The following is a 26,178-nucleotide window of genomic DNA, read 5'->3' as shown; positions in this document are numbered from 1 at the left end:
ACCCCTTAGTTTCACAGATGAGGAAACAGAGGCCCAGAGAGGGGAAGCAACTTGTCTGCGGACACACAGCAGATCAATCTCAGAGTCAAAACAAGATTTGAAAAGCACTTTATACCCCACAAAGCACTTCCACGTGGGTTCCCTGTTTTTGGCATTTTGCCAAAAAAAAGTTTGGAGGTTTTTTTTGTTTTTTTCCTCTGTTATATAGATGAGAGGCTGCAATGGGAGGGTTCCAACTTTCTACTTTTGCTTAGTAAGTTCACGGAAAGAAAAACAAAATCTACTCTTTCCAACTCATAAAAGATGAGACATTTTTACATGCACACAAAAGCAAGTGGGATGTAATTTCAGAATAAAGAACAGGCCTGTAAATCAGAGAAATGTCCATTTCTGGAAAGATCACTAACGCTCCCCTTGTTTTTCCTGTTTTTCCGAGGACGGGATGGGTGGCCGCCGTGCCCACTGATCCACCCTGGGCAGGACCCCATCCTCTTCTATGAGTCCCCTCTGCCTCCCAAATCAAACCCCATTCCTTTCCCAACACCTCCTCCTCCTCGAAACCACCACCATTTCTTAAAGAAAACAGAGACACTGCTGACCAGACAGAGCCAGGAAGCAAAGCTGGCAGGAGTCAGGAGGAGAAGAAAAAGGAGATACAGGTCCGGACGGCCGCACTCACCCAAAGGTACCGCAAGAGCTTCAGCAAGCTGGGGCAGTAATAATACTCCATTTCTGGCGCCTGGGGCTTATGCCGCCTGCATTGTGCACGCTTCCAGTCTCCCTCTGGAGGGGGCGGCTCTTCCCGCTCGGCTTGTCACACCAGGAGTCAAGTTCAAGGTGGCATGAATCATTCAGGGGCCGGCTGGTGGCCAGGGGGCTGGCAGGATGGCCCTGCCAAGGGTGCGGGGAAGCTGCCGCTCAGGTCCCGGGGCCCCGCCTGGAGCATCTCCAGTGGCTCTTCCAGGGGGGCGGGCCCAGGGGTGGCCCCTCCCTAATCTAGCTGAGTGGTCTGGACCCTGCACCCTCCTGGGGGTGCTCTGAGCCTGGGGGTTTTCCGCTGAGTGGTGGGAAGAGCAAAGATGAAGCCCCAGAACTGGGTGTGTGCGTGTGTGTGAGTGTGTCATGTGAGCACAAGTTCCTCCCCAAAACCACACACTGAGGGGGAGCCCTCCCCACCCCAAATCCTTCCATATAAAGGAAATAAATCAACTCAGGATTCCCATCGGCTCACACAGCCCCTCCCAGCTCAGTCAAGCTCCTTCTGACTCAGTTAAGCTTCTGAGCAGCCCTGGAAGGAGGCCCTGGTTGTCCCCATTTTACAGAGGGGGAAAAGGGAGGCCCAGAGAGGGATAGGGACTTGGTCGAGGTCACACAGAGAGGTGGAAACTGAGCCAAGGCTGGAACCCAGGCCTCCCAACCAGTCCTGGGTTCTGTCCACTCCTGAGGGCGGGAGGCCCAGGGTGCGAGTGGGGGATGCTGAGGAAGGGAGAGACCGGCTCCCAGAGTCACCATCTGCCAGCTGGGGGTGGGGGGAGGGTGGTGGGAACAGGGGGAGCATCCTTTTCAGAAATTAAAAATGCTAATTATAGCACACCTAAGGCCGACCCAAGGTGACCTTTCTTGGGAACTTCCTTCAAAAGAGTGTGATCTTGGCAAGTCACCCCACCTTCCTGAGCCTCAGTTACCTCTTCTGTAAAATGGGATGGAGTATCCCTGCGTTTCAGGGTTTTCTGCATCGGATGAGGCAGAATAATACCAGAGCATCTCGTTTAGTCCTCACGGTGCTTCCCTGGGGGACACATTTTCATCTCCACGGGCCATACGAGGAAGCTGGAGCTCGAGAGCAAAGGCAGCTGCCGAGGTGAGCGGCGGGGCAGCCGCAGAGCCCCAGCTCCACACCACCTCCGTCAGGTCAGCCCACGCCTGAACCAGAACCGGACTGGCGCACGGCGAGCGCCCTGCACGAGAGCCCGGGGGGGCGGCTGGCGCAGAGGTACCCCCGGCCCCAGGGACCACGTGCACTGTACACATCAGGCCCACAACCCCAACGGGGGCAGAGCGGCTGACAGGAAGCCCCCGAGGGCACCAGCGGGGAGCTGAGCTCAGCAGCGAGGAAACCACAGTGTGAACTTCAGAGCTCTTCAGAAGCAGGCCCATGGCCCCTCCGACTAGGCGCCCTGCATCTGGCAGGCGAGGGGTCCCCACCGCTCACTGCCCAACGGACAGCCAGTTGGGGGTGGCCCCAGCTGATGGTGTAGGTGGAGGTACAGCCTGGCCCCTGCCCTCTGACTGCCTGGCTGATGGTCCAGTTGGAAAGTGGGGTCCTGCTCGCTGAGGGGCTAACAGAACAGCGGGAGGTGGCCCTAGCTGAGTCTGCCTGTCCTAGGGAACAACCGTCCACCCCCAGGAACTCGGAGGCTGCTGACGGCCAGCTGCTCAGCCTCCCATAGGCCTGACGGGGATGGACCAAGAGAGAAATGGGCTAGAAGGGGCAGAGAGGATGACAGAGATCGGGGGAAGGGGCTTGGTCACTGGGGGGGATGGAGACACACACAGGTGGGAAAAGAGATGAACCCGAAGAAAGTCAGAGACCTCGAGGAGACAAAGAGAGCAGGGCAGTGGGGTGCGAGCAGGGAAGGGGGTGGGGTGGAGGCAGAAAGACAGGAGACAGGGCAGGGTGAGAAGGATAAAAAGAAAAGTGAACAAGTCAGACCTGGCAAGTCCCAGGTGGAGACAGACAGAGCTGAGCCCCGACGAGGCGGGTGGGGGTGGGCAGGCACCAGTGATGGAGGACGCCCCCCCCCTCCCGCTCAGAGTCCCGCTTTCTCGGCCTGGAGGTGGCCACAGTCACCAGGTCACACTCCCAGGAGTAGGGGGACCCCTGCCGCACCTCCACTCCAGGCCCAAAGCGACCCCTACCTAGTCAGGGCTATCGCCTTCTGGTCAGCTGGGCTCGTCCCACCCTGCCCTGTAGGACCCTTCTCACCTGGCCAGGGGAACCACCTGCATGCACAATGGTGACCAAGGCACCCCACACACACCCTGGATGCCTCCCCTGGCTCCCCATCCCTCCCACCCCAGACCCCTGTTCACCTTTTACCATTTGACCCCACACCTGCCCCACCCCAATCGGCTGCACCAGGCGACCACAGGGCCTTTGCTCATGCTATTCCTCAGTCAGAAAAAGTCTTCCTCCCTGTAGCGGATGGGATGGTGGCCCCCCACAAAAGGTATGTCTGCCCAGAACCTGTAAATGTGACTTTATCTGGAAAAAGGTCTTTGCAGATGTAATTATTAATAAATTAAGGATCTTGAGATGAGATTATTCTGGATCACCCTGGATGGCCCTAAATCCAGCAAGCGTCCAGAAGAGAAGATGCAGCCTCCGGGGAGGATGCCACATGAGGACGGAGGCAGAGACTGGAGGGGTGTGGCCACAAGCTAAAGAACGCCTCGGGCCCCCAAAGCGGATAGAGGCAAGGAAGGATCCTCCCCTAGAATCCCTGGAGGGATTGTGGCCCTGCCAACACCTTAGCTTCAGGCTCTGGCCTCCAGAACGGAGAGAGAATAAGTATCTACTGTTTCTGAGCCACAAAGGTGATTCATTACGGCAGCCCCGGAAAACAAACACACTCCCCTTCCTCTCCACCTAGTTCGCTCCTATTCATGCCGGGGTCTCTGGATTAAGAGCTAACCATCCAGCAGCCTCCAGCAGTTGCCCAGGCTCAGGGTGGCCCCCAGACACAGGGCCCCACAACACCTCTTCTGGAGGAACATTCTGCATCCCGGTGATTCCTCCTTCCGTCCCTACTCGAAGGTCAGTTCCCCAGGGGCGCCCACCCTGGTCAGCCTGGCTCCCCACGTCCCAGGACGACACCCGGCCACAGTAGGTCCTCGGGCGATCCTTATTAATGTCCTTCATTCATTCCAGAAAAGACTGAATGTACAAGCAACCATGCCGACCTACTGAGAGGGCTCAGCCTTGAGCAGAAATCTCTCACCTATAAAAATGATGGGAGGCTGTTAAAAATCAACATCTGCGTTCACGAAGGAAAACAGGGATGAAAACTGGTAGCCCCCAGGAGTGACTCTGTTTGTGTCAGGTTTTGGGGGGGCGGGGGGCAGGGGGAGGTAGGCACACTATTTTGTTTTATTTGAATGAGTTGCCGACACTTAAGCATCAGAAGGACGGTGGGTAGCAATGCAGATTCCCGCAGTCCCCAGAAAAGAAGGCTGGCCAGCCCCAAGGGTCTGCATTCCTGCATGAGGACATGGGCCACTGGCCCTGCCACAGTCCCTGCACCCCACAGCCTTGGCTGGGCTTTCAGTGACCTTAGCCGTACAGCCTCCACGTACCATCACAGTGACACCCATTCCTCAGCCTCCCAGCCTCTGCTCAGGCAGGGCCCTCCGCCGGGAGTGCCCCTTCTATTTGTGGAAATGCAACCATCGCTGAGGGCCAGTGCAAGCAGCACGTCCGAGGAAGCCCTCTGAGCGAGCAAGCCCGAGTCACGGGGCCTCCTCTTCGAGTATGTGAAGGTGCTTCTCGTGATGAGAGCCTGTCCTCCCCGCAGGGCTGTGAGCTCCCCACAGGCAAGGAGGTCCCAGGGACTGGCACGCAGCCCGGCACTCAGATGCTCTGTAAGCGCTTCCTGAAAGGCAGAGGGTTCCCAATTCTCCTTCTGACAAGGAGTTCACTGCTAGACCTGGGAATCCATGACACACAGAAGGCAGACCTACTGTGTGCATGGCGGCTCCTCAGCCACCAAAAGGGACCCACAGAAGCCATACACATGCCCCCATCTTCCAGGAGTTGACAATCCCCTAAAGGGTCAGGGCACAGACAGAGCAGAAGACTGTCCAGAGGGGAAACTGAGACCCAGGGAGGGGATGGCTAGTCTCACAGAGGCGGCCGGGGTGCAGGGAAAGGGTGTGGATGCTGGAGGCAGACTGCCTGGGTTCGAATCCTCGTCCCAGCACTAGACAGCTTTGTGATATCGGGCTGGTTGTTTAACCTCTCTGTGCCCCAGCTCTATGTAAAATAGGGATGACGACAGTGCCTGTCCCACCGGGTCGCTGGGAGGAGGAAATGAAGAAATATGTGTAATAAACTGCTCAGAGCATGGAGCTCTCAGTCAGGGCTCAAATCACCTTGGCCATGACCGACTAGTGGTGTATCAAGTTCAGCCGCCCTGGATGGCAGGGCAACAAGGAGGGGTCCAAGCTGGGGTCAGCCCTGCAGGATGGGGGGTTATCTACCCCAAACAAGGCACTCTGAGCCCATCCCACCAGGGCACGGCCAACCCACAGGGCGTTATCAACTGCAGGACGTTGGAAATCACTTAAGACACACCCCTGAAAAAAAAACCAAAGCAGAACATTTTTCATCCGCTTTCGCCCAGCCTGACCCCTGGGTTCTCTCCACCGTGAGGAGGGGCAGACAGGGAAGGGAGGGACAGGGAAGACAGCGGCACTGAGAGGGAGCCAGGCCAACACGAAGGGCGGAGGCGCTCTGGCTGCACCAAAACCACCGTGCGCGGGGAGAGAAACCGGGGGGAAGACCTCATGGTGGGAAATGTCCAGAGAAGGCGAAATGGTGGGCACAGAAGTAGGTCGGTGGCTGCCAGGGCCTAACGGGTACGGGGTTTCTTAATGGGGTGACGAGAAGGTTCTGGAGTTAGGCAGTGGTGATGGTTGTGCGACTTTGTAAATTTACTGAGAATGATTACATTGTACGGTTAAAAAACGAGTGAATTTTATAGGATGTAGATTCTACCTCAACAGGCTTTTGGAGAAGGAGGAGAAGAGAGAAGAAAGAGGAGGCAGCTCGCGAAGGACCGAGGGAGGTGGGCGGCGGCGGCAGGAAGAGCCCCAGGCGGGCGTGCGCGGGCCGCGTGCACCTAGACCCCAGCCGAGAGCTCTCCCTGCGAACTCAGTGAGCCCTGCTTGAGTCCCTACAATAATGCTACTATGCCGGGGCACTAAGCCGCCGGGAGCAGGGATTTGCACTCACACGGGCCTGGGTTCAAATCCTAGCTCTGATGCTGCCAAATGGTGTCGTCCTGGACAACCTGCTTCTCCTTTCTGGGCCTCGGTTCCTTCTGATGTCAAACGAGGTCGGTGAGAAGATAACAACGACCACAAGGGCGACAATAATAATTCCTTCCCTCGCAGGGCAGCTGAGGGATGGGGTGAGGTGGGGTCAGGAGAGTGCCTAGCAGATTTCAAGTGCTTGCTCACTGAAAGCCTTGAGGATGAAGCGTGAGGCGGTGGGGACGTCAAGTGAGAATGACGGAGGCCAGGTTCTTGCCCTCTGGGAGCTCAGGGTCTACAGGAGGGAAGCACTTGGAAATAAATTATGGCACTGGAGGCTGAAGGGCCTGGAGTGCACAGGAAAGGGTGCAACCCAGGAGGGCTTCTTAGAGGAAGTGGCACGGAGCCGAGGCTTGAGATACAACAGAACGTTCCTCTTCTCAGGAGACCCTGTCTTCAAGTAGAAGACTTAGCATCTCTGGAAATACATCTTCTTAGGTCAGAAGTGCCATTTCTATATTCATGGGGCTCTCATTATGGGCTACCCACCCCCTGGACACATACACACCCCCCCACACACACACCTCTTTTAGAAATAAAACTTTGGGGAAACTTTTTTTCCCCAAAAAATAATTTATTGAAAAGAGAAACAATAGCAGTGAAAACAAACTGGGGTGGCCAGGGCTGTGAGGGCTGCAGATGAATGTCCCAACTTCGGCCCGGCAGCCCTGACTGGCTTGCAAAATCGAAACTGACAAGAGACCTGATGGGGACCCAAGCTGAGTGACACATGCTCCAAAATCAGTGACAAGCGTTAAAATAAAAATCTAAATGGCCGTGGAAGACTTGGCTTTGTCGGGTTTAGAATGAAGGCCCTAGTGCAAAAGGGGTTAAAAACAAATAAAGCAAAATGTTGAAAGCATTTAGATCGCCCCCATCCTGCCCTCTGGTGGTCACTTGTGAACACTGCATCAGGAAGCTGGTGCTTTCCTTTAATCTGGGAGGAGGATGGGTGGGGGAGAGAACACAAACTGTAGCCAGACCCCCACGGAGGACACTCAGGGCATTTCTGATGCCCCTTGAAGGTGGAGGCTTCCAAGAGTCTGACATCCCTGGACCCAGCCTGCCGGTGGCACCTGCCCACTTTCCCAAGCCTCTGTTTCCCCGTGAACTGTGGCAAAGATTCAGCGAGATCATATGCGAATCGAGACTGCCAATACCGCCCGTGTTAACTGAAGGTGGCTGGGTGTGGTTAAAAAATTTTTTTTTCTCCAATGTATAAAAACAGTGAGATTTCACAATGAGATCAAATCCCCGTCATCAGTTTTGCTTGGAACATCGGGTGGTCCAGCCACTCTGGGCAGGACCACCCTGGGAGGGCCCCCGCCCTCTACCATGTTTGTCATTAAATTCCCATCCCTGCCTGGCCTGGCTTCTGAGGGTAGCCCCTGATACAGGATCTCGAGGGACACGGCGCACAAATCTGGATTCAGAAGCCCCGAATGCATCTATCTGAGGCCGGCACTTGGGGATCACCAGGTCAGGGGGTTTCTGAGGTGGAAGGAACGGGGTCCTCGGAGCGCTGTCCCACCCCCCGGACTAAATTCTCTGCGTTGCTCCAAGCCCTCCTCTCTGCTCAGTGACAAGGCCACCCTGCGAGCACAGGGGTGCCCTCCCAGGAGTGTGGCGAGGACAACAAATCTCTGTTGTACAGGCAGAAGAGGTCAAGCCCCCCGGCCACTGCTCAGGCTCAGCCCTCTGCCTGGGTTGCCCTTCCTGTCCCTCTCTACCTGGCTGACGTCTACACACCGCCGAGACCCAGTTTCACTGTACCTCGAGCCCTTCTGGCTTCCCCACAACCAAGTCAAGGGTGGCCGAGCATGGTTTCTCTCAGCGGGCCGGTTAGCTGTGCACGTGCCTATCTGTCCTCTCTGCTCGGCCGCTGACTCACCCTCTGGTTCACTTGCTCACTCATTCATTCAACATGGCGCTGAACAAAGGAGCCAAGAGCCCGGAAATCCTGCAATTCTTGTTTGCAGTAGGGAGACAGGAGATCAGAAACCAAATAAATAGTAAGTGCGGACAGAGGTGAGAATAGTGAAGAAATGAAACCGGTACAAGGGGACTGTAAAAATGAGGGGAGTGGCAAAGAGTGGAAACACACCAAATGCCCATCAATCGACACACAGCCAATCGAAGTGTGGTATGTTGACATGACAGAGGACTACCGGCCGTAAAAAGGAACGAGTAGCCATCCATGGCCCGGGGGCACCTAGAAAACATCATGCTGCGTAAGATTAAGACTGACCCACAAGGACAGATACTGTGTGATTCCATTTATACAAGGTACCTAGAACAGGCAATTCTTACAGACAGAAAACAGGAAAGGGTTTGCCTAGGGCTGGGGACCGACTGGGGGTGGCAGCTAATGGGTACGGCTTTCTTTCTGGGTGAGGAACACATTCTAGAGGTGATTGTGGTGATGGCTGCACATATTAAAAAGCACTGAATTCTACCCTTTAAATGAGTGAATTGCATGTCATGTGAATTACATCTTGGTAAAGCTGTTACATTTTGAAAAGTGAGCCAAGTTCAAGAAAAACGTTAACTATGTATTAGTCCAGGTGGTTCATGAAAATGAAAAATGTTCAGAGTGATACATGAGAATGACTAGGGTTTGGGAAACATCAAACTCATGTGTTAGATCCTCCAAGCACAAGCTCCGTGTGGGTTCAAATCCCAGCTCTGTCACCTCTTGGCTTCATGATGTGGGCAAGTGACCTCACCTCTCTGGGCCCCAGCTTTGCCAGCTGGAAAATGGGAACAAGAATAGTTCCCACCTCATAGGGTCACCGTGAGAATGAACCAAACACGGTGCCTGGCACATCCTAGGAGGTCGATAAACTGTATCAAGGAGGGGCCCAGGGACTGACTGCTAAGGGGTGCTTGGTTTCTTTGGGGGGTAATGACAATCTTCTAAAGTGGATTGCTTCATGGATGCACAAGTTTGTGAGTATACCAGAAGTGGAGGAAACCCTCGCACTGCATGCCTACTATGTGCCGGGCACCGTGCTGCGTGTTCCCTGCCTCTCAGAGCCTCCACTCTGATGGGGGAGGAAGACACAGGGTGACGGGGGGGACACTGCATGTGACACAGGTGTCTGGGGTCCTTCTGGAGACGTGGCATCAGGGAAGGCCCCGCTGAGTGGTGACACTGAGCTGAGAGATGCCCTGAGAGGAGGGAATCTGGACGACAGCAAACAGCCTGTGCTTAGGCCCTGGGTGGAAACACGCCCGCGTGTGAAGGGGACATTCTGGAGGCCAGTGTGGCTTGAGTGGGGTGAGCGGAGATTGAGTGCTGGGAGCAGAGGTCAAGTGGGTGGCCAGGGGCCAAACCGCACACAGTCCTTTAGGCCGTCTGTGCCCACGAACTGGAGCCTGAGTGCAATGGGATTTTACCCTCCAGGAACCGACGTGAACCTGGCTTCTGTCCAGCGTGCGGTAGGTGCTCAGCAAACGTTTCTGGAATGAACTCCGAACTCTGCCTGGGCCCTGGACCACTAAGTCCAGCCCGGCAATTTACCAGTGTCTTTCTCATCCACTCATGACAGCCTGTGAGGGGCATGGAGTGGGCTTCACCCCATTTCACAGATGAGGGAAATAAAGCTCAGCGAGGTGTCCGAAGCCAGAGAGTGGCAGCTGAACAAGGTTAGATGAGAATCCGGGTCAAGTGGGGCTTATTCGGGGTTCCCGCAGGCGTGTGTGTGTGTGTGGGGGGGTGTGGGTGTGGGTGTACATATACACAAGAGCACTTGTGTGCACCCTGGAAGCAGAAATGGTGTGGCCCCAGCAACCCTACCAGGGTGCTGTATCTCAATCGCCTGTACAGGTGAAGCAAGTAATTGTGACTGTTAGCAGCTGAAAGTGTATGTTCGTTAATGATTTACTTTCTTACAAAAAAAAAAAAGAAATGAGAGTCAAGATTATTCTAGTATTAGCATCATTTTCACGCAAGGGCACGTCAACATACTTTCTCAAGGAGGTGAAACAAAAGGACGAGATCATCCTCTGACCTCTGGGCCTCTGCTTCCTCACCTATGCAATGGCGGCAGTATGCCATGGTACGGAATGGGTTAACACATGGACAAGGTGAACAGGTCCCAGCGCCCACAAACTGCCCGCCCAGCCCCAGTAGGCAGGCTTCGCAAGCGGAGCAGGTGTTCAGGTCATTCATTGGCCTTTGGCCTCTGCGGGTGGCAGGCACCTGGCTGGGGGTCCTCCACGGCCTCAGTGCCCAGGAACCCACAGAACCCCGGGAGTTCCAGTGGCACAACTGAAACAGAATTCAGCCCAGCAGGACTCCCCTGTCCCCGCAAAACACCCTCACCCCTCCCCGGCCGCAAGGGTCCACAGGCCAAGAATCAATCCAGGTGTTGCGATTCCTTTGCTGTGTGCCCTTAGGCCAGTCACCTCCTCTCTCTGAGCCTCAAGTTCAGCATCTCTAAAATGGGCATCTTCCTAGCACCTCAGGATACAGTGGGGTCACTCAGGGGAAAAATGCCAGGATATGGCACTCAACAAAGTGTGAGGGCCCAGGCCTCAGGTTCCTCATCTACAACATGGAGACAACCTCTTGGGGTTTGAGAGGATTCAATGGGATAGTGGAATAACGTTTGTACAGCACTCAGCGCAGGGACTGCCATGTAGAAACCCAATATATGATATATAGTCATGGTAAAAAGAGCAAACACTTAAAGAACACCTACTAGGTGTCAACCACTGTTCACAGTGCCTTCTGACATTAATTCATCTAAACTCAGTTCATTTCTAACAAGTTGGCTCTATTATTATCCCTCTTTTACAGATGGGGAAACAGAGGCACAGAGATATTAACCCACACAAGGTCACATGGCTGAGAAGTAGCAGAGTTAAGATTCAAACCCAGGCTCTCTGGCTTAAGATACATATTACACTTCAACTAAAAAATTATTTTTGGTACGCATATTGTAACACAAATTTTAAAAATTATTTTCTATGCAACAAAAGAAAAAGTAGTAGATAAAGTAGATGTAATCAAAATTGAAAACCTTCATGCATCAAAGAGCACTACTAAGAGAATGAAAAAATAATCCACAGAATGGGAGAAAATATTTGCAGATCATGTATCTAATAAGAGATGAATATCCAGAATATACATATGTGTGTGTGTGTGTGTGTGTGTATATATATATATATATATATATATATATACACATATCAATCCGATTCAAAAATGGGCAAAGATACACAACAAGCCAAGAAGCACAAGAAAAGATATTCAATATCATTAGTCGTTAGGGGAATGCAAATCAAATCCACAAGGAGATACCACTTCACACCCATTAGGATAGATAGTATTTTTTTAAAAAACACAGGAAATAACAAGTGTTGGTGAAGATGTGGAGAAATTAGAACCCTTGTGCATTATTGCTTGTGACAATGTAAATTGGTGAAGCCACGGTGGTGAACGCTCAGGTTAAATGTAGAATTACCATATTTTTTTGAGCAATTCCACTCTCCGGTATAGACTCAAAATAACGGATAGCAGGGACTCAGACAGATACTTGCACACCAATGTTACTAGTAGCATTATTCACAATAGTCAAAAGGTGGACACAACCCAAGTGTCCATCCACAGAAGAACGGACAAACAAAATGTGTTCTGTACATACGAGGGAGTATTTTTCAGCCATAAAAAGGAGTGGAGTGCTGACACGTGCTACACCACGGACAAATAAATAAAACAAGCCAAACACAAAAGGATACACATTGTATGATTCCATTTATATGAATTACCCAGAAAGGGCAAATTCACAGAGACAGAAAGTAGAGTAGAGGTTACCGGGGGGCTGTGGGAGGCGGGGAGGGGGGAGTTAGTGTTTCACGGTGCAGACAGACTTTCTGTTCGGGATGATGAGAAAAGCTCTGCAGATGGATGGTGGTGATGGTTACAAAACACCGAGAATGTATCTAATGACATACATTATTATAGATGTATAGTAAGCTTAAAATGTTTAAAATGGTAAATTTTATGTTATGTGTATTTAACCACAGTAATTTTTTTTTTTTTTAATCGTCTTGCCCAAATTGTTCCAACATCCTAACCGGTCTCCGAGCTTCCAGCTTACCCTCTCCAACCCTTCTCTGCAATGGCCGCTAGAGGGCGCTCCAGGCCGCATCTCTGACCTTCTCTAACCCTGGTCCTAACTTCCCTTGGCTCTTCCATGCCTCTGGCCGGCGAGCACCACGCCCCTTATTCTAACCCTGAAGGCTCATCCCCACCACTCCCCAGGTAACCCCCTCGAAGCTCCTGGAAAACCCCACATTGTCCTACCCAACACCAGAATATTAGCTCCAGGAGAGCAGGAACCACGTCTCGTTCACTGCTGTACCTGATGGGCCCAAAAGAGCACATGACACATAGTAGGTACTCACACATTTCTGTTGAATGAAAGAGTGAGTGACTAAATCAACAAATAACTAGTTTGTACCATCCTGGCTTTACAGTCTAGGAATGTGAGCAATTTGAGGACAAGTTAGCTTGTTTATCTTTGTATCTGTAGAGCTTTGCATGAATTAATAACTGGGTGGAGGATGGGTGGATGGGTAGGTAGATGGCTGGGAGGATAGATGAGTGAGTGGGTGGAGAGAGAACTGGGTAAATGAATAAATACAAAATCCTCCCAATACAAACTCTCAGGCACAACCGGTCATTTGCATTTTTTTTTTTTTTTTTTTTTTGCGGTACGCGGGCCTCTCACTGCTGTGGCCTCTCCCGCTGCGGAGCACAGGCTCCGGACACGCAGGCTCAGCGGCCATGGCTCACGGGCCCAGCCGCTCCGCGGCATGTGGGCTCCTCCCGGACCGGGGCACGAACCCGCGTCCCCTGCATTGGCAGGTGGACTCTCAACCACTGCGCCACCAGGAAAGCCCTAGTCATTTGCATTTTAAGACCTAGGAAACAAAAGCTTTCTGGACTGGCTGATTTTAATCCAGAAAAGGAACTTTAATCAGCTGAGATATAAATTACTCCATTCTTCTCCAGCCCTTTGGACTCAACAGTGAAAGACAAGAAGCAATTAACAAATGAAATTAGCCACCTGTCAGAGGATTCCTGGGCCTCCTAAGAGCTCAGCTTGCTGTCCAGATCCTCACCACTCAGCTCTACGTCATGCTCCTAGAGCTGGCCCATCATCTGGACTCACCCAGGCAGGAGTCACTCTGGCCACTGGGCCGGCTCCCACCCGGCCTGTTCCTTCCACCTCAGCCTTCCTTCCTTCCCTGAGGCCTGCTCCCCAGCAGACTGGGGGCCTTGGAGGGCGGGGATTGTGTCCTCCAATCCCTGAAGCCCAGTGCCCAGCACACATCTCACATCACAGCACACAGATGCTGGGTAGATTTTCTCTCTTGTCCTGTATCCTGGTTTGAAGGCCCAAGGCTTCCTTGACAAGGAAGCCAGACTGTACTAAACCATGCTATTTGGTTTCTGTTGTCGCTGTTGTTTTGGCTGCACCACACAGCTTGCAGGATCCTAGTTCCCCAACCAGAGATTGAACCCATGCCCCCTGCAGTGGAAGCGCGGAGTCCCGACCACTGGACCACACGGGATTCCCGACAATGCTATCTGAACGACCAATGGCCATTTCCAACGTGGCCAACTTCCAGCGTGGAACACTGACTTTTCCAGACCCTCTTGCTGCTAGCAGTGGCCATGTGACCCATTACTGCCCTCTGGGAGGGTGCTCCAGGGAGAGCTGTTGCTTTCTTGCAAACACAGCTGACACGGCCCCTCTGGCTTCCCACTTCTTCCCACCTGAAAGTGGACCGAGTGGCTGGAAAAGTGACAGCCACCTTGGGACCATGAGGCACGAAGCAGGAGGGAAACCCCAAGAGACTCTCAGAGGTGCTGACCTAAGTCAGTCGCTGCCCACCTCCAGATATCTTGCTGCATGAGGCAAATTAGGCCTTTCAATTAAGCCAGTGAGCCACGTTCCTGGTACAGTTCAGCATGACGTGGACACAGGCCCAACCTCATATGTGGGAACACCAAGCAACACAGTATGGGGAGGAGAATTCACATCTCCGGCAAATAAAAAGCTGGCATATCTTTATGTACAACTTGTTTTTTAAGCACCATCTCTGATGAGTTCTTTCTAGCAGTTCATATATGGTTTTCCATTTTGCTTTTATTTCCTTCTCTTTTGACAGCCCAGTCAACCAACTGAAATTCAAAGAGAACCTCTAACCAGGACCACTGATGTCTCCATTTTGGGGCCACATCAAGAGTTCCCTCTTATCTCAAGTTGATCGCACTCACAAGAATTACTATTCGTATCATTAGAATTCAAAAAAATGTGCCCCCATTCTCCAGTTATTATAATAAAGTTATCAGGCTCAGAGTGTATATATGTATATGTATGACTGATTCACTATGCTGTACACCTGAAACTAACACAACATTGTAAATCAACTATACTCCAATAAAAATTTTTTAAATAAAGAGAGAAATCATAAAAAGGAAAAAAATAAAGTTATCAGGTTCAAATGCTTTCAAAGCTTCAGGGATTGCCCTGGCCGATCCTTGTCCAAAGATGACAGCATGATGACAGAGTTGCCAGGAGGGATGCCACTGCTCAAAAGCAAGAACCACTGGTGCATCAGCAAGAGGTGTGGGAAAAGTCTGAACTCAGGATTAAGACACACACTGAGGGGGTGCTGTCCAGGAATGACTTCCAGGCCATCTCCTGGACCCTGCATGACACTCAGGAATAGAACACAATTTCACACCCCCCAACCCTGGCCCAAGCTGCTCCCTCCACCAGGGGCAAACCACTTCTTCCCAGACCACACCCGTCTGGCAAACGCTTGTTCATCTTTGAAGACATAAACCAATTGTCCCTCCTCTGTGAGACCTCCCCAGATGGAGAGATATACTCCCTAATCTTGGCGGGGGGACTTGGAACCATGAGCAAATTGAATGAGGGAATGCAGGTGAAGCACGCAACAGGGCGCCTGGCACATACAGTAAGGGCTCGGTGAACCGGAGCCATTAGAACCCATGGCAGTTATTTACTTACCTTCTTATCCACCTGTGTCTTATTCATAACATGCAGATAAGTATTTGTCGAAAGAAAGACTGGGGGGCTTCCCTGGCGGCACAGTGGTTGAGAGTCCGCCTGCCGATGCAGGGGACATGGGTTCGTGCCCCGGTCCTGGAAGATCCCACATGCCGCGGAGCGGCTGGGCCCGTGAGCCATGGCCGCTGAGCCTGCGCGTCCGGAGCCTGTGCTCCGCAACGGGAGAGGCCACAACAGTGAGAGGCCCACGTACCGCAAAAAAAAAAAAAAAAGAAAGAAAAAGAAAGACTGAACCCCCGAAATGTTCCATCTCAGCCCAACTGGGCTGGTCACTGACCCCCCGACACGCCTCTCGCTTCACCTCACCTCCACGACTTTGCATGCATTGTCCCTACTTCCTGAGTGCCCGCCTTCACCTAACTACGCCCTCCTGGGCCACCTCCAGGCCCGCCTGGACTGTGGACCCGAGGAAACTGAGTGAGAGACTCTCCAGGGCCCCCTCACTCAGGGCCTGGCACAAAGTAGGCTCACGAGGGGGTGAACTCATCACTCGATGAGCCACCAAATGCTGACTGACGGGTCTGGGGATTTGGGAGAACACTCTTGAGGTTACCAGAGGCCCATGTGCCACATCGCAGGGAAGCCCCAGAGCCAGTGAATCTGTGCCTTCACGGTCACGGGAGGGGCCTCTGGGGTGAACCATGACCCAAGGTCGTGGTCCATGACTGAGTCACCGTGTTTTACAATCCCAGCACGAGTGCAAGCCAAAGCCTCACTTTATGAGGAAAAGAGGGTGCGCCCATCCACCACCACCCCTGGGTGGGGGAGGGAGGAGGCTGGGCGTAGGACTAGGACCTGCCACACGACCGGAGGTCCTAAGGATGGCCCTGAAAGGAGCAGGGGAGCAGAGAGAGCAGAGAGCCCCGGCCAGGGACTCAGAACTGCAGTCCCAGCCCAGCCCAGCCCAGCTGCCGTGGGACCCCGGACAGAACACCTCCCCTCCCCTGCCCTCCGTTTCCTCAATGGCAAAAAAAACTCCTAAGAGGGGACGACTTCCCGTTCCATCAGCAGCTCTTTGAGAGAACGTAGAGGAAAAAAACAGCTGACGGCAAACCATAATTAACAACACAGTGGGACTTCCCTGGTGGCGCAGTGGTTAAGAATCGCCTGCCAATGCGGGGGACATGGGATTGAGCCCTGGTCCGGGAAGATCCCACATGCCGCGGAGCAACTAAGCCCGTGCGCCACAACTACTGGCCCTGAGCTCTAGAGCCCGTGAGCCACAACTACTGAGCCCGTGTACCACAACTACTGAAGCCCGTGCGCCTAGAGCCCATGCTCCACAGCAAGAGAAGCCACGGCAATGAGAAGCCCGCGCACCGCAACGAGGAGTAGCCCCCGCTCCCCGCAACTACAGAAAGCCCGTGCGCAGCAACCAAGACCCAACGCAGCCAAAAATAAATAAATAAATAAATAAATAAATTTATTTTTTAAAAACCCCAAACAAAAACACAGTAACATTTATCAGGCAGTTGCCCTCCATCAGTGCTTTATAAGCATCATCTCATTTCAGCCCCATCCTCCTACCACACGATGAGGTAGACTCAGACCTTGGGAGAGGCACTTACTGGCTCTGAGCCTCAGTTTTCCCACCTGTAAAATGGGGATAAAGTAGTATCTACGCCACCCAGTAAGCACTGTGGTGGGCACTGTTATTCCTGCAATCCACCACTTTACAGAGGGAAAAAAGAGAGGCCCCAGTGCTAAACTCACTCGTTTGCCGTCTCTATGAAGCGGCTGGGTGGAACCGGTCTGACCTCATGCTCAGGGTCTGACCAGCTGGGGTGGGCAGGGCTCTGCAGATCAGCAGGGCATCAGCCCTAGTTGGTCCCAGGTACCCTTCGGAGGGTGGCCAACCCTGTGCTGGACAAATATCACATTCTCAGCCCCGGGGCTTGGTTGGCTGTCTTGTTTCCTTGTGAGCGATGCCCCAAGCACTGCAGGTCCAACGGGAGAGAGGGGCTGGCAGGGTGGTCCCAGGCCAAAAGCACAGGCCTGAGGCAGAAGGGGTCCAGGGCCAAGGCTGGAGGCGAAACAGGCCCAGTATGCATTCCAGCTCCTCCATTTGCTGTGTGGCCTTGGGCAAGTGGCTTAACCTCTCTGAGACTCAGTTTCCTCCTCTGCAAAATGGGATTCATATTCCCTAACATGAGTGGGGAGTGGGGACTGACAAGGCCTGGAGCACAGACTCAAAAAAGGGAGATGAACCTGAATCTCAATTGGAAGTCAACAGTACAAAGTCATCAATCAAAACAGTGACGGGAGTAACGGCGGATGGCGTTTATCCACTAGTGAGTAAATCCCCAAACATACCACAGAGTATAAAACGCAGGACTGACCACCTCCTACCTCCAGAGGGGTAGGGGCAGCTGGCAGGGCCAAGGGCTCAGGACCCCAGGCCTCACCTGCAGGGTTGCCCTGCCTACATCAGGCCCTCTCTCGGGGCCTCAGTTTCCCCGTTCGTAATGAGAGAGTTGGACTAGGAGAGAAAAAAGGGAGACGACAGGAGGAGGAGAGTTAGGACAAGGAGGAGGACGGGGCAAGGGAGGTGGAAGAGAAGGAGAGGAAAAGGAAAGCGGGAACAGTGATCCCCGCGGCCAAGGCATTAACTGGGAATTTACTCTCCTGAGGGCTGAGTGACCTCATTTACTGCTCACAAAAATACCCTGGAGGCCACTTAGGACCAGCCTCATTTTACAGAAGCAAAAACTGAGGCTCACTGGGGTCCATCAGGCCACTTGCCTGAGGTCACAGAGTGCCAGAGCCAGAACTTGAACCTACTTCTTTCAGCCTCCAGAGCCCCAATGCTGAGGTCCCCCCAGACAGGCTTTTGGAGCCATCAGAAAGTGCGAACACCACCACCACCACCACCCTGGTGGTCACTACCTGGAATTGCAGGTGTCAGTCCTGAAAGCAGGGAACCGAGGTCTGGGGCCCCAGCTCTGTCTTGCTCAGGCTCAGTACCCCAACCCATCCACCTCCGGGGGAGAGGTGATCAAGCAGGCAGCAATGGGGCAGGGGCCTTGGGGGCCAGAAGGAGGGAGCCACCTGACGACTCCATGGACAAAGGCTCCTCAGTGACAGAGGGAGAAAGGGGAGGGGCCAGCAAGCAGAGACTGTAAAAAGACAGGGTTTGAATGCTCTTCACTCCATGGCCTTTGTCTTCTCTCTCTCTCTCTCTCTCTCTCACACACACACACACACACACACACACAATTAGATAAGCTGAGTCAGTGCCTGAGAGGGAATGGAGACAAGGGTGAGAAAGAAATCGGTGGCTGAGATCTGGACACTTGAGGAATTTTCCAGGGCTTCTCAGCCAACGTCTGAGTCCCTGCATGGGAGCTGTCACCCCCAGCCCCACAGTCAGGCCTTTTCACTCTCCCATCAGGTCTCGGGCGGTGTCTTCACCCATTTTACAGAGGAGGAGACCAAGGTTTAGGGAAGTGAAGTCTCTTGCCCGTGGCCATAAAGCTAGACAGAATGGACCTCAGGCTTCAATGCTGCAGGAGCCCACATCTCGGAGACGTGACACCGGGCACAGATAACCACTGAAATGCATGCAGCCTTGCACTCAGAATGATCTCAGGCACAGAGCTGGTGTTGCCTCATTAAAAAAGGCTTATCTCAGATGTCCCCACGTGGGGCCCAGGGCCCGGGAGGGACTGCAGGAGGAAATGCAGAGCTCAGCAGATCTCCCAGGATCATGGAGCAAAAGTAAAAAGAAAAAAATACAGAAAAGAAAATCACGGAAATTCAGACATGGTAAAGCCCTGGAACCCAGCTGGGGACACTGAGGCTCCAGGGAAGGGGGTTCCCCTGGGGTCCCGCCGCCTCAGTTACCTACTTGCTTCCACAAGTGAGGAAACAGGCTGAGAGGGAGGAAGTGCTGGCTGAGGAGACAGAGCTCAGTGACAGCCAAAAGGACACTCGAAAACAAGAATAACAACAACAACAACGATAATAATAATGGTAACGTAACACTTAAAGTGTTGACCGTGTACGCGGGACCAAGCTAAACACTTCTCAAATTATCTTATCTGAACCCCACATCAGCCCTGTGAAGTAGATGCTATTACTACCCCCATTTTACAGATGAGGAAACTGAGGGCTGGTGCCCATCTGCATGCACAGCTAGGATGTGAACCCAGGCGATCCGGCTCCAGAAGCAGCTTAACCCCGCCTTCCTCCTGTTGTCACCACACTATCAATCACTGTCTGAATTACCACGTGCTGGGCCCCACGCAGTCCTACTCCATCCTCCCCGCGGCGCAAAAGAAGCAGGAATCACAGCCTTGTTCTCCTGGTGAACAAACTGAGGTGCAGAGAAATTAATAAAAATTGCTCAAAGAGGCTGAAAGGAGGAGACAGTGCTGGGATTCGAACCCAGGGCTCTCGGACCCCAGCACGTGTTCTCCTCACTGCTCCACGCCAAGCAGCAGGGGCTACCCCTCCACAAGGGGTCAAAAAATCCACGAGGGGAGAAGGCTTCCCCAGCAGAGCCACCAAACACCCTCCACGTCATGAACCATGGCACAGTCAGACAACACCAGGCTCCCAGACAGTCATCTGCCTGTCCCCGTCCCCCTCAGGCCCTGGGGCCAGCCTGGGACATTCTCAACTGCGTCCACTCTGGCCATGCCAGCACCACTCACCACGAAGGGCCCACTCCTCTTGTCCTTGCAGAAGCTGTGGCTTCTCCGGGGGCCCGCGGCCACAGGGATCACCTGCTGGAGCAGCAGCTCATTATCCTGGAGGGCAAACTCCCTCCCCGCTGGCACCTGAGGCACAGGACACAAGAAGAGGACTTTACTGGGGCTTCCCTATTTGCAGGAAGAATATGTCACACCGAGAGAGTCCATTCTGACCTAAAAGGGCAAAGAAGAAAATTAAAGCACCAGATGCTCCATCCCCCAACCCCGCACCATCTCATGGCAGGTGGTCCACCTCAATGAACGGGGGTAATATGTAGGATCAGCAGGTCTTGGTTCAGCCCAGCCTCAGCCACTTAGTAACTGTGTGATCTCAGCTGTGTTCCTTAACCTCTCTGAGCCTTGACCATGTGGGGAAAGACCCCCTAATAATCGTCCTCAGTTCAGGGATGGACCAGCCCATGGAAAGCATGTGACTCAGTGCTGCCACCAGGGGGCAGATGTGCGTAAGACCTGGGTGCCTGGTTGGCTTCACCCTAGTCTCGCCCATGCCTGCCTGGCATGTGGGGAGCCCTCCGTAAATGTTAGCCTGCCTCATCACTGCCACTGGCAACTCTGACGACCTCATTTTAGACATCTTTCCATGCATCCAAACACGTGTGCACACATACAGAGAAATGGTACATGAATACAATGGAGTAGGTGTGCTGATATGAATCCTGTTATTTTTATATATAAGGGGATACAGTCACAAGCCAGTAAACACAGGACTCTAGAATGTGGATTTTACATACCTCACACTGTCCCTGCCCAGAGAGGGACGGCATCTGCTTAAGAACACATAGCATGAGTGAACAGCATGGCTGGGTTCCTGATCCCTTGCCTCACAGCCTCTTTTTTGATGCCTTATGAGGCTCTCTGGTTCTCCTCTGACCTCCCTGGCTATTCCTTCTCAGGCTCCCTGCATCTCAGAGGGACATGTGAAAGTGTGACTCAGGCCAGCCACGCAGCCTCCTCTTCTACATCACTCCCTTGGGGTTTCTTATCACACCCCATGGCTTAAATAAATCCCGTGTATACACGGACGAGCCCGGTTTCTGTCTCTCTGTGTTGGGACTCCAGACTTGCAGATCCCATTGCCCACTTACCACCTATGGTCACTGCTCACACTGGTCTGAGACCTCATGTGCCCAAAACAGGCCTCTCCATTCCTCCTCTCCAATCGCTCCTCCCCACCTTGTCCCCGTCACCAGCTGGGTAGGCCAAGACCCTCGGGTCACTCTCTGTCTCCTCTTTCTCTCCGTCCCATCAACAAAGCTGACACTGCCTTCAAAACATGCTGCAAACCTCACATCATATACCAACATCGACACAAAATAGATCAAAGACCTAAATGTCAGAGCCGAAAGGAGAAAACTCTTAGAAGAAAATATAGGCTTATATCTTCATGACCTTCATGGATTAGGCAAGGGTTTCTTAGATAGGACACCAGAAGCTCAAGCAACAAAAGACTAGTAAACTAGACCGCATCAAAATGAAAGACTTTGATGCTTCAAAGGGCACCATTAAGAAAGTGAGAAGTGGGACTTCCCTGGTGGCGCAGTGGTTGGGAATCCGCCTGCCAATGCAGGGGACACGGGTTCTATCCCTGGTCCAGGAAGATCCCACATGTCACGGAGCAACTAAGCCCGTGCACCACAACTACTGATCCCGCGTGCCACAACTACTGAAGCCCGCACGCCAAGAGCCTGTGCTCCACAGCAAGAGAAGCCATCGAAATGAGAAGCCCGCACATCGCGAAGAAGGGTAGCCCCTGCTCGCCGCAACGAGAGAAAGCCCGTGCGCAGCAACAAGACCCCACGCAGCCAGAAGTTAATTAATTAATTGATTGATTAATTTTAAAAAAGTGAAAAGACAACCCACAGAATGGGAGAACATCCCTGCAGATCATTATGTCTCATAAGGCACTTGTATCCAGAATGTACAAAGAATAATTACAGCTCAATAATAAAATAACAAACAAATCTAAAAATGGACAAAGGATCTGAATAGACATTACTCCAAAAAGGTACACAAATGGCCAATAAGCACGTTAAAAGATGCTCAACGGGAAATGCAAATCAAAACCACAATGATCATTTTGCAATATATACAAATACGGAATCATCATGTAGTACATCAGAAACTGATATAACATTACATGTCAATTATTTCTCAATTTAAAAAAAACCACTGTGAGATATCACTTCACACTCACTAGGATGGCTAGAATCAGAAAGACAGATGATAGCAAATGTTGACTAGGATGCAGAAAAATTAGAACCCTCATACACTGCTGGTGGGAATGCAAAATGGTGCAGCTGCTTTGGAAAACAGTCTGACAGCCCCTCGAAGGTGAAACCTGGAGTTATTACCATGTGACCAAGCAATGCCACTCCCAGGTACATAGCCAAAGAAATGAAAGCATAAAAAACTTGTGCAGGAATGTTCATACCACCTTCCTCCATAATAGCTAAAGAGTGGAAACAACCCAAATGCCCATCACCGATGAATGGATAAATAAAATGGGGTGCATCTATACTGCAGAATATTATTCGGCCATAAAAAGGAATGAACTACTAATATATGCTACAATACGGATGGACCTTGAAAACATTATGCTAAGTGAAAGAGGTCAGTCACAAAGGACCACTTCGTGTGATTTCATTTATATGAAATGTCCAGAATAGACAAATCTATAGAGACAGAAAGTAGATGAATGGTTGCCTGGGCCTGGAGGGTATTAGGAGAACAGGAAGTGACTGGTCAGTGGGTACAGGGCTTTCTGGGGGATGAAGAAGATATTTTAAAATTGAATGTGATTATGGTTGCAGAACTCTGTGAATATACTAAAAGTCACTGAATTAACTGTTCACTTTAAATGGGTGAATTGCATGGGCCATGAATTTATATCTCAATAAAGCTGTCACCACCTCCTCAAAAGATGCTGCTATCCCCTCCACAGCCACCACCCTGGTGCAAGCCCTGTCACCTGTCTGGGGACCACGGCAGCCTCCTCACGGGCCTCCCTGCTTCCACCCTCGCCCAGAGGGCAGCCAGGGGTCTCTCTGAGACGCGGATGGTAGCAGCAGCTCAGAACCCTTTGCTAGCTCCCTTACGCTCTGGCCCCTCCTCCCCTCCCCAGCTCAGCTCTGGCCAGCATCCCAGGGCCCACTGGGGTCCCTCCAGCATCCCCAGGACCAGCTCATCTCCATGCTGGGGCATCTTCACTCGCCGCTTGTGCCTCTTCCCCGCAGATCCCAGCCTGCCTGGGGTGCTCCCATCACTCACATGGCATCTGTCAAGTCCCTTCCCATGAGACCACCCCTTAGAGAAAGGGGGTGACAGGGAGGTTACTCTATCTCCCCAGGACTTACCACTCTCTGAATGATCCCACTCACTCACTCTGCTTGCCCATCTGGACCAGCCCTGTCTGCTAGAACACTCTGTGATTATGGCGAGGTTCTCCATCTGGGCTGACCGATACCATGGCCATGGGCCACTTGTGGCTTTTGAGCACTTGGATGTGTCCAGTGTGACGAAGAAACTGAATTTTGGATCTTACTTAATTTTAACTAATTTAAATTGAAAGACCCACACGTGGCTAGTGGCCGCCGTATTGGACGGCACAGCCTGATACAGTGGACTGGGCCCTCCCAGCAGCCCTGGTGCCCAGAACAGGGCCCGACACCAGACTCGTACACTTATTCAACGTGTGAAGAGATGAAGGTTGATCCTAAGTGCATCCCTCTGACTTCCACAAACCTTCTCCTCATCAGGCCCTGGGCCAGGCACTTGACTATATGTTACTTTGTGATATATCTCCAGCAAGTCCATGAGACAAGCAGGATTCCCATTCTACAGGTGAGGAAACTGAGGCTCAGAGAGGTCTGGCAAGGTGTCCAGAGCCACACAGCTGGTAAGTCACAAAGCTAGGCCTGCCCAATGCCAGGTCTGCCCCACTTGCAGTCCAGGGCTGTTTCCAGGAAGAAGTCAAATCATGAAAGTACAAAGTGTTCATCTTCCTAATGAAGAATTCTTTTTCCAAAAGAAAAGTGGCGGAACTTAAGACAGCAGGTTATAGGAAGGAAATACAAATGGCCTCACACACAAATGACAAGATGGAGGGCACTCACTGGGGGCATGAGCTCCAAAAGTTTGATAACCCAGCCGGCTGGCAAGGCTGAGGGAAGACGGGGCCCTGTCATCACTGGGAGGATGTGAACTGGTACAGCTCCATTGCATGGCACGCTGGCAGTCCTGCAAAATCACAGCCCCCTTCCCCCGTGGAAGGGCAATCGCCATTCTGAACCCGCAGATATACCTGCACATACATGGTTTGTAAATAGGAAAAGGTGGGAAATATCATCCACCTCTACTATGCAGCAGTTAGAAACAATGAGGACGCTCGCTATCTGCAGGCTGAATGCAAAAGTTCTTGAAGAGGCTTTATACAAAAAAAAAAAAGGCAGGTAGCAGATCTGTGGGTTCAGCATTGACCCTCCACCAAAGAATCTCCAGGGGAGCTTCTAAAACTGACAAAGGCAGGCCACACCCCAGAGACTTCAGCCAAATTGGTCTGGGGGGAAGCCCCTGCACTGCTGTCTTTTAGGACTTACCCATAGGCAACCAAAGTTTCAACCACTCTTACAGAATGCTCTCTTTTATGGAAAAGGGAAGGAAAAACAAGACTTACGTATTCACATTTGCTTGAATTTCTGGAAAGAAACTCTAAAAGAATTTGGGCAGAAAAGAATATGACTACAGGATGAGGAGGAACGGGAGGGATGGAGAATGAGAGGTCTGGGGGAATTTTTACTTTATAAGTATTTTTGGAGCCATGTGAAAATATTCTCTCTTGAAATGAAAATAAATCATTTGATGAAATGAAATACTATAATTGGGCCTGGGACAAAGTTCTGATAAATGTTAAGTGAAAAAGAAAGAAAGAGTGAGAACGAAGGGAAGAGAGGAGAGGAGAGGAGGGAGGGAGGGAGGAATAACTTTAATTGCAATCACACCCCATGTGGGGCACATGAGCAGAACTGGCTGTCAATCAGGAAATCCTCACCCAAGGAAGCAGAGATGCACCTCAAGATGCTCAATGAAGCCCTAGAACTCAAATCAACCCAAACGTCCGTCCACAAAACTCTGGATAAAAAAAAGCTTGGGCTCAGTCACATAATGAAATACTTTGCAACCATTAAAAATAGTAAGGTGATTATATATGCACTATTTTTTTTCTGTTAACGTTTTAAAAGCAAGTATCTGGGTGTATATCTGAGAAAAACAAAAAACATTAACTAAAAAAGATCCATGCACCCCAATGATCACAGCAGCATTATTTATAATTGCCAAGGTATGGAATGTAAATGTCCATCAACAGATGAATGGGTAAAGAAGATGTGCTGTGCATGTGTGTGTATATGTGTGTGCCACACACACACTGGAATATTACTCAGCCATTAAGAAGAACGAAATTTTGCCATTTGCAGCAGCATGGATGGATTTGGAGGGCATTATGCTAAGTGAAATAAGTCAGAGAGAGAAAGGCGCATACTGTATGGTATCACTTATATGCGGAATCTAAAAAATACAACAAACTAGTGAATATAATAAAAAAGAAGGAGACTCACAGATATAGAGAACAAACTAATGGTTACCAGTGGGGCATGGGGGGAAGGGGCAACATAAGCATGAGGCGGGGGTCAGGTACAAACTACTGGGTGTAAATAGGCTCAAGGATGTATTGTATAACACGGGGAATATAGCCAATATTTTGTAATAACTGTAAATGGAAAGTAATCTTTAAAAATTTTACAAAAAATTTAAAAAAAATTTTTAAATACATGACAGAAAAAAACAAAGCAAGTTGTGAGATTTTCTGAAGAATGCTGCCATGTTTCCACAGAATAGTATGCATTTACCTATCTGTGTCTGGGCCAGGGTGCCCCAGCCTGAGATCTACATACATTTGGGGCTCCATGATTCTCTGTGTTGGGGGCTGCACTGTAGGATGTTGTGGAGCACCCCTGGTCTCCACCCAGTAGATGCCAGGAGCAAACTCTTCCCTGGTTACGACAACAAAAAACGTCTCAAACTTTGCCAAATGCGCCCTGGGAGCAAAGCTGCCCATGGCCCAGAACCACCAACAGGCCTGGAGGGGAGGGTCCCAGTGCACCAGAGGGTCCTCATTTGGGGGAGCTTTCCATCCTACACCGTATGTTTCAATAATATTTTAAATTGTGCCCAAGCATTCACTACTTTTGCAATAAGAA

At 51.5% G+C, this 26,178-nt stretch overlaps 1 protein-coding gene across 3 annotated transcripts in view; it reads right to left on the bottom strand.

Moving 5' to 3' along the window:
* Nucleotides 1-26,178, bottom strand: part of KIAA1671 — a 188,594-nt gene that overhangs the window by 93,556 nt on the left and 68,860 nt on the right. For 2 of the 3 annotated variants that reach the window (XM_081252305.1, XM_081252306.1), the window contains exon 6: nucleotides 19,865-19,990. In XM_081252305.1, coding sequence (XP_081108431.1) covers nucleotides 19,865-19,990 — 126 coding nt within the window. Of the gene's footprint in view, nucleotides 1-679; nucleotides 1,082-19,864; nucleotides 19,991-26,178 lie in introns of those variants that run through there. The other variant, XM_081252308.1, reaches the window with a different exon arrangement.

This window comes from Mesoplodon bidens (genome assembly GCF_964165515.1).
Source record: "Mesoplodon bidens genome assembly, chromosome: 13".
Lineage (NCBI taxonomy): Eukaryota > Metazoa > Chordata > Mammalia > Artiodactyla > Ziphiidae > Mesoplodon > Mesoplodon bidens.
The sequence above is the reverse complement of the archived record's forward strand: the minus strand, read 5'-3'. Positions and strand labels throughout refer to the sequence as shown.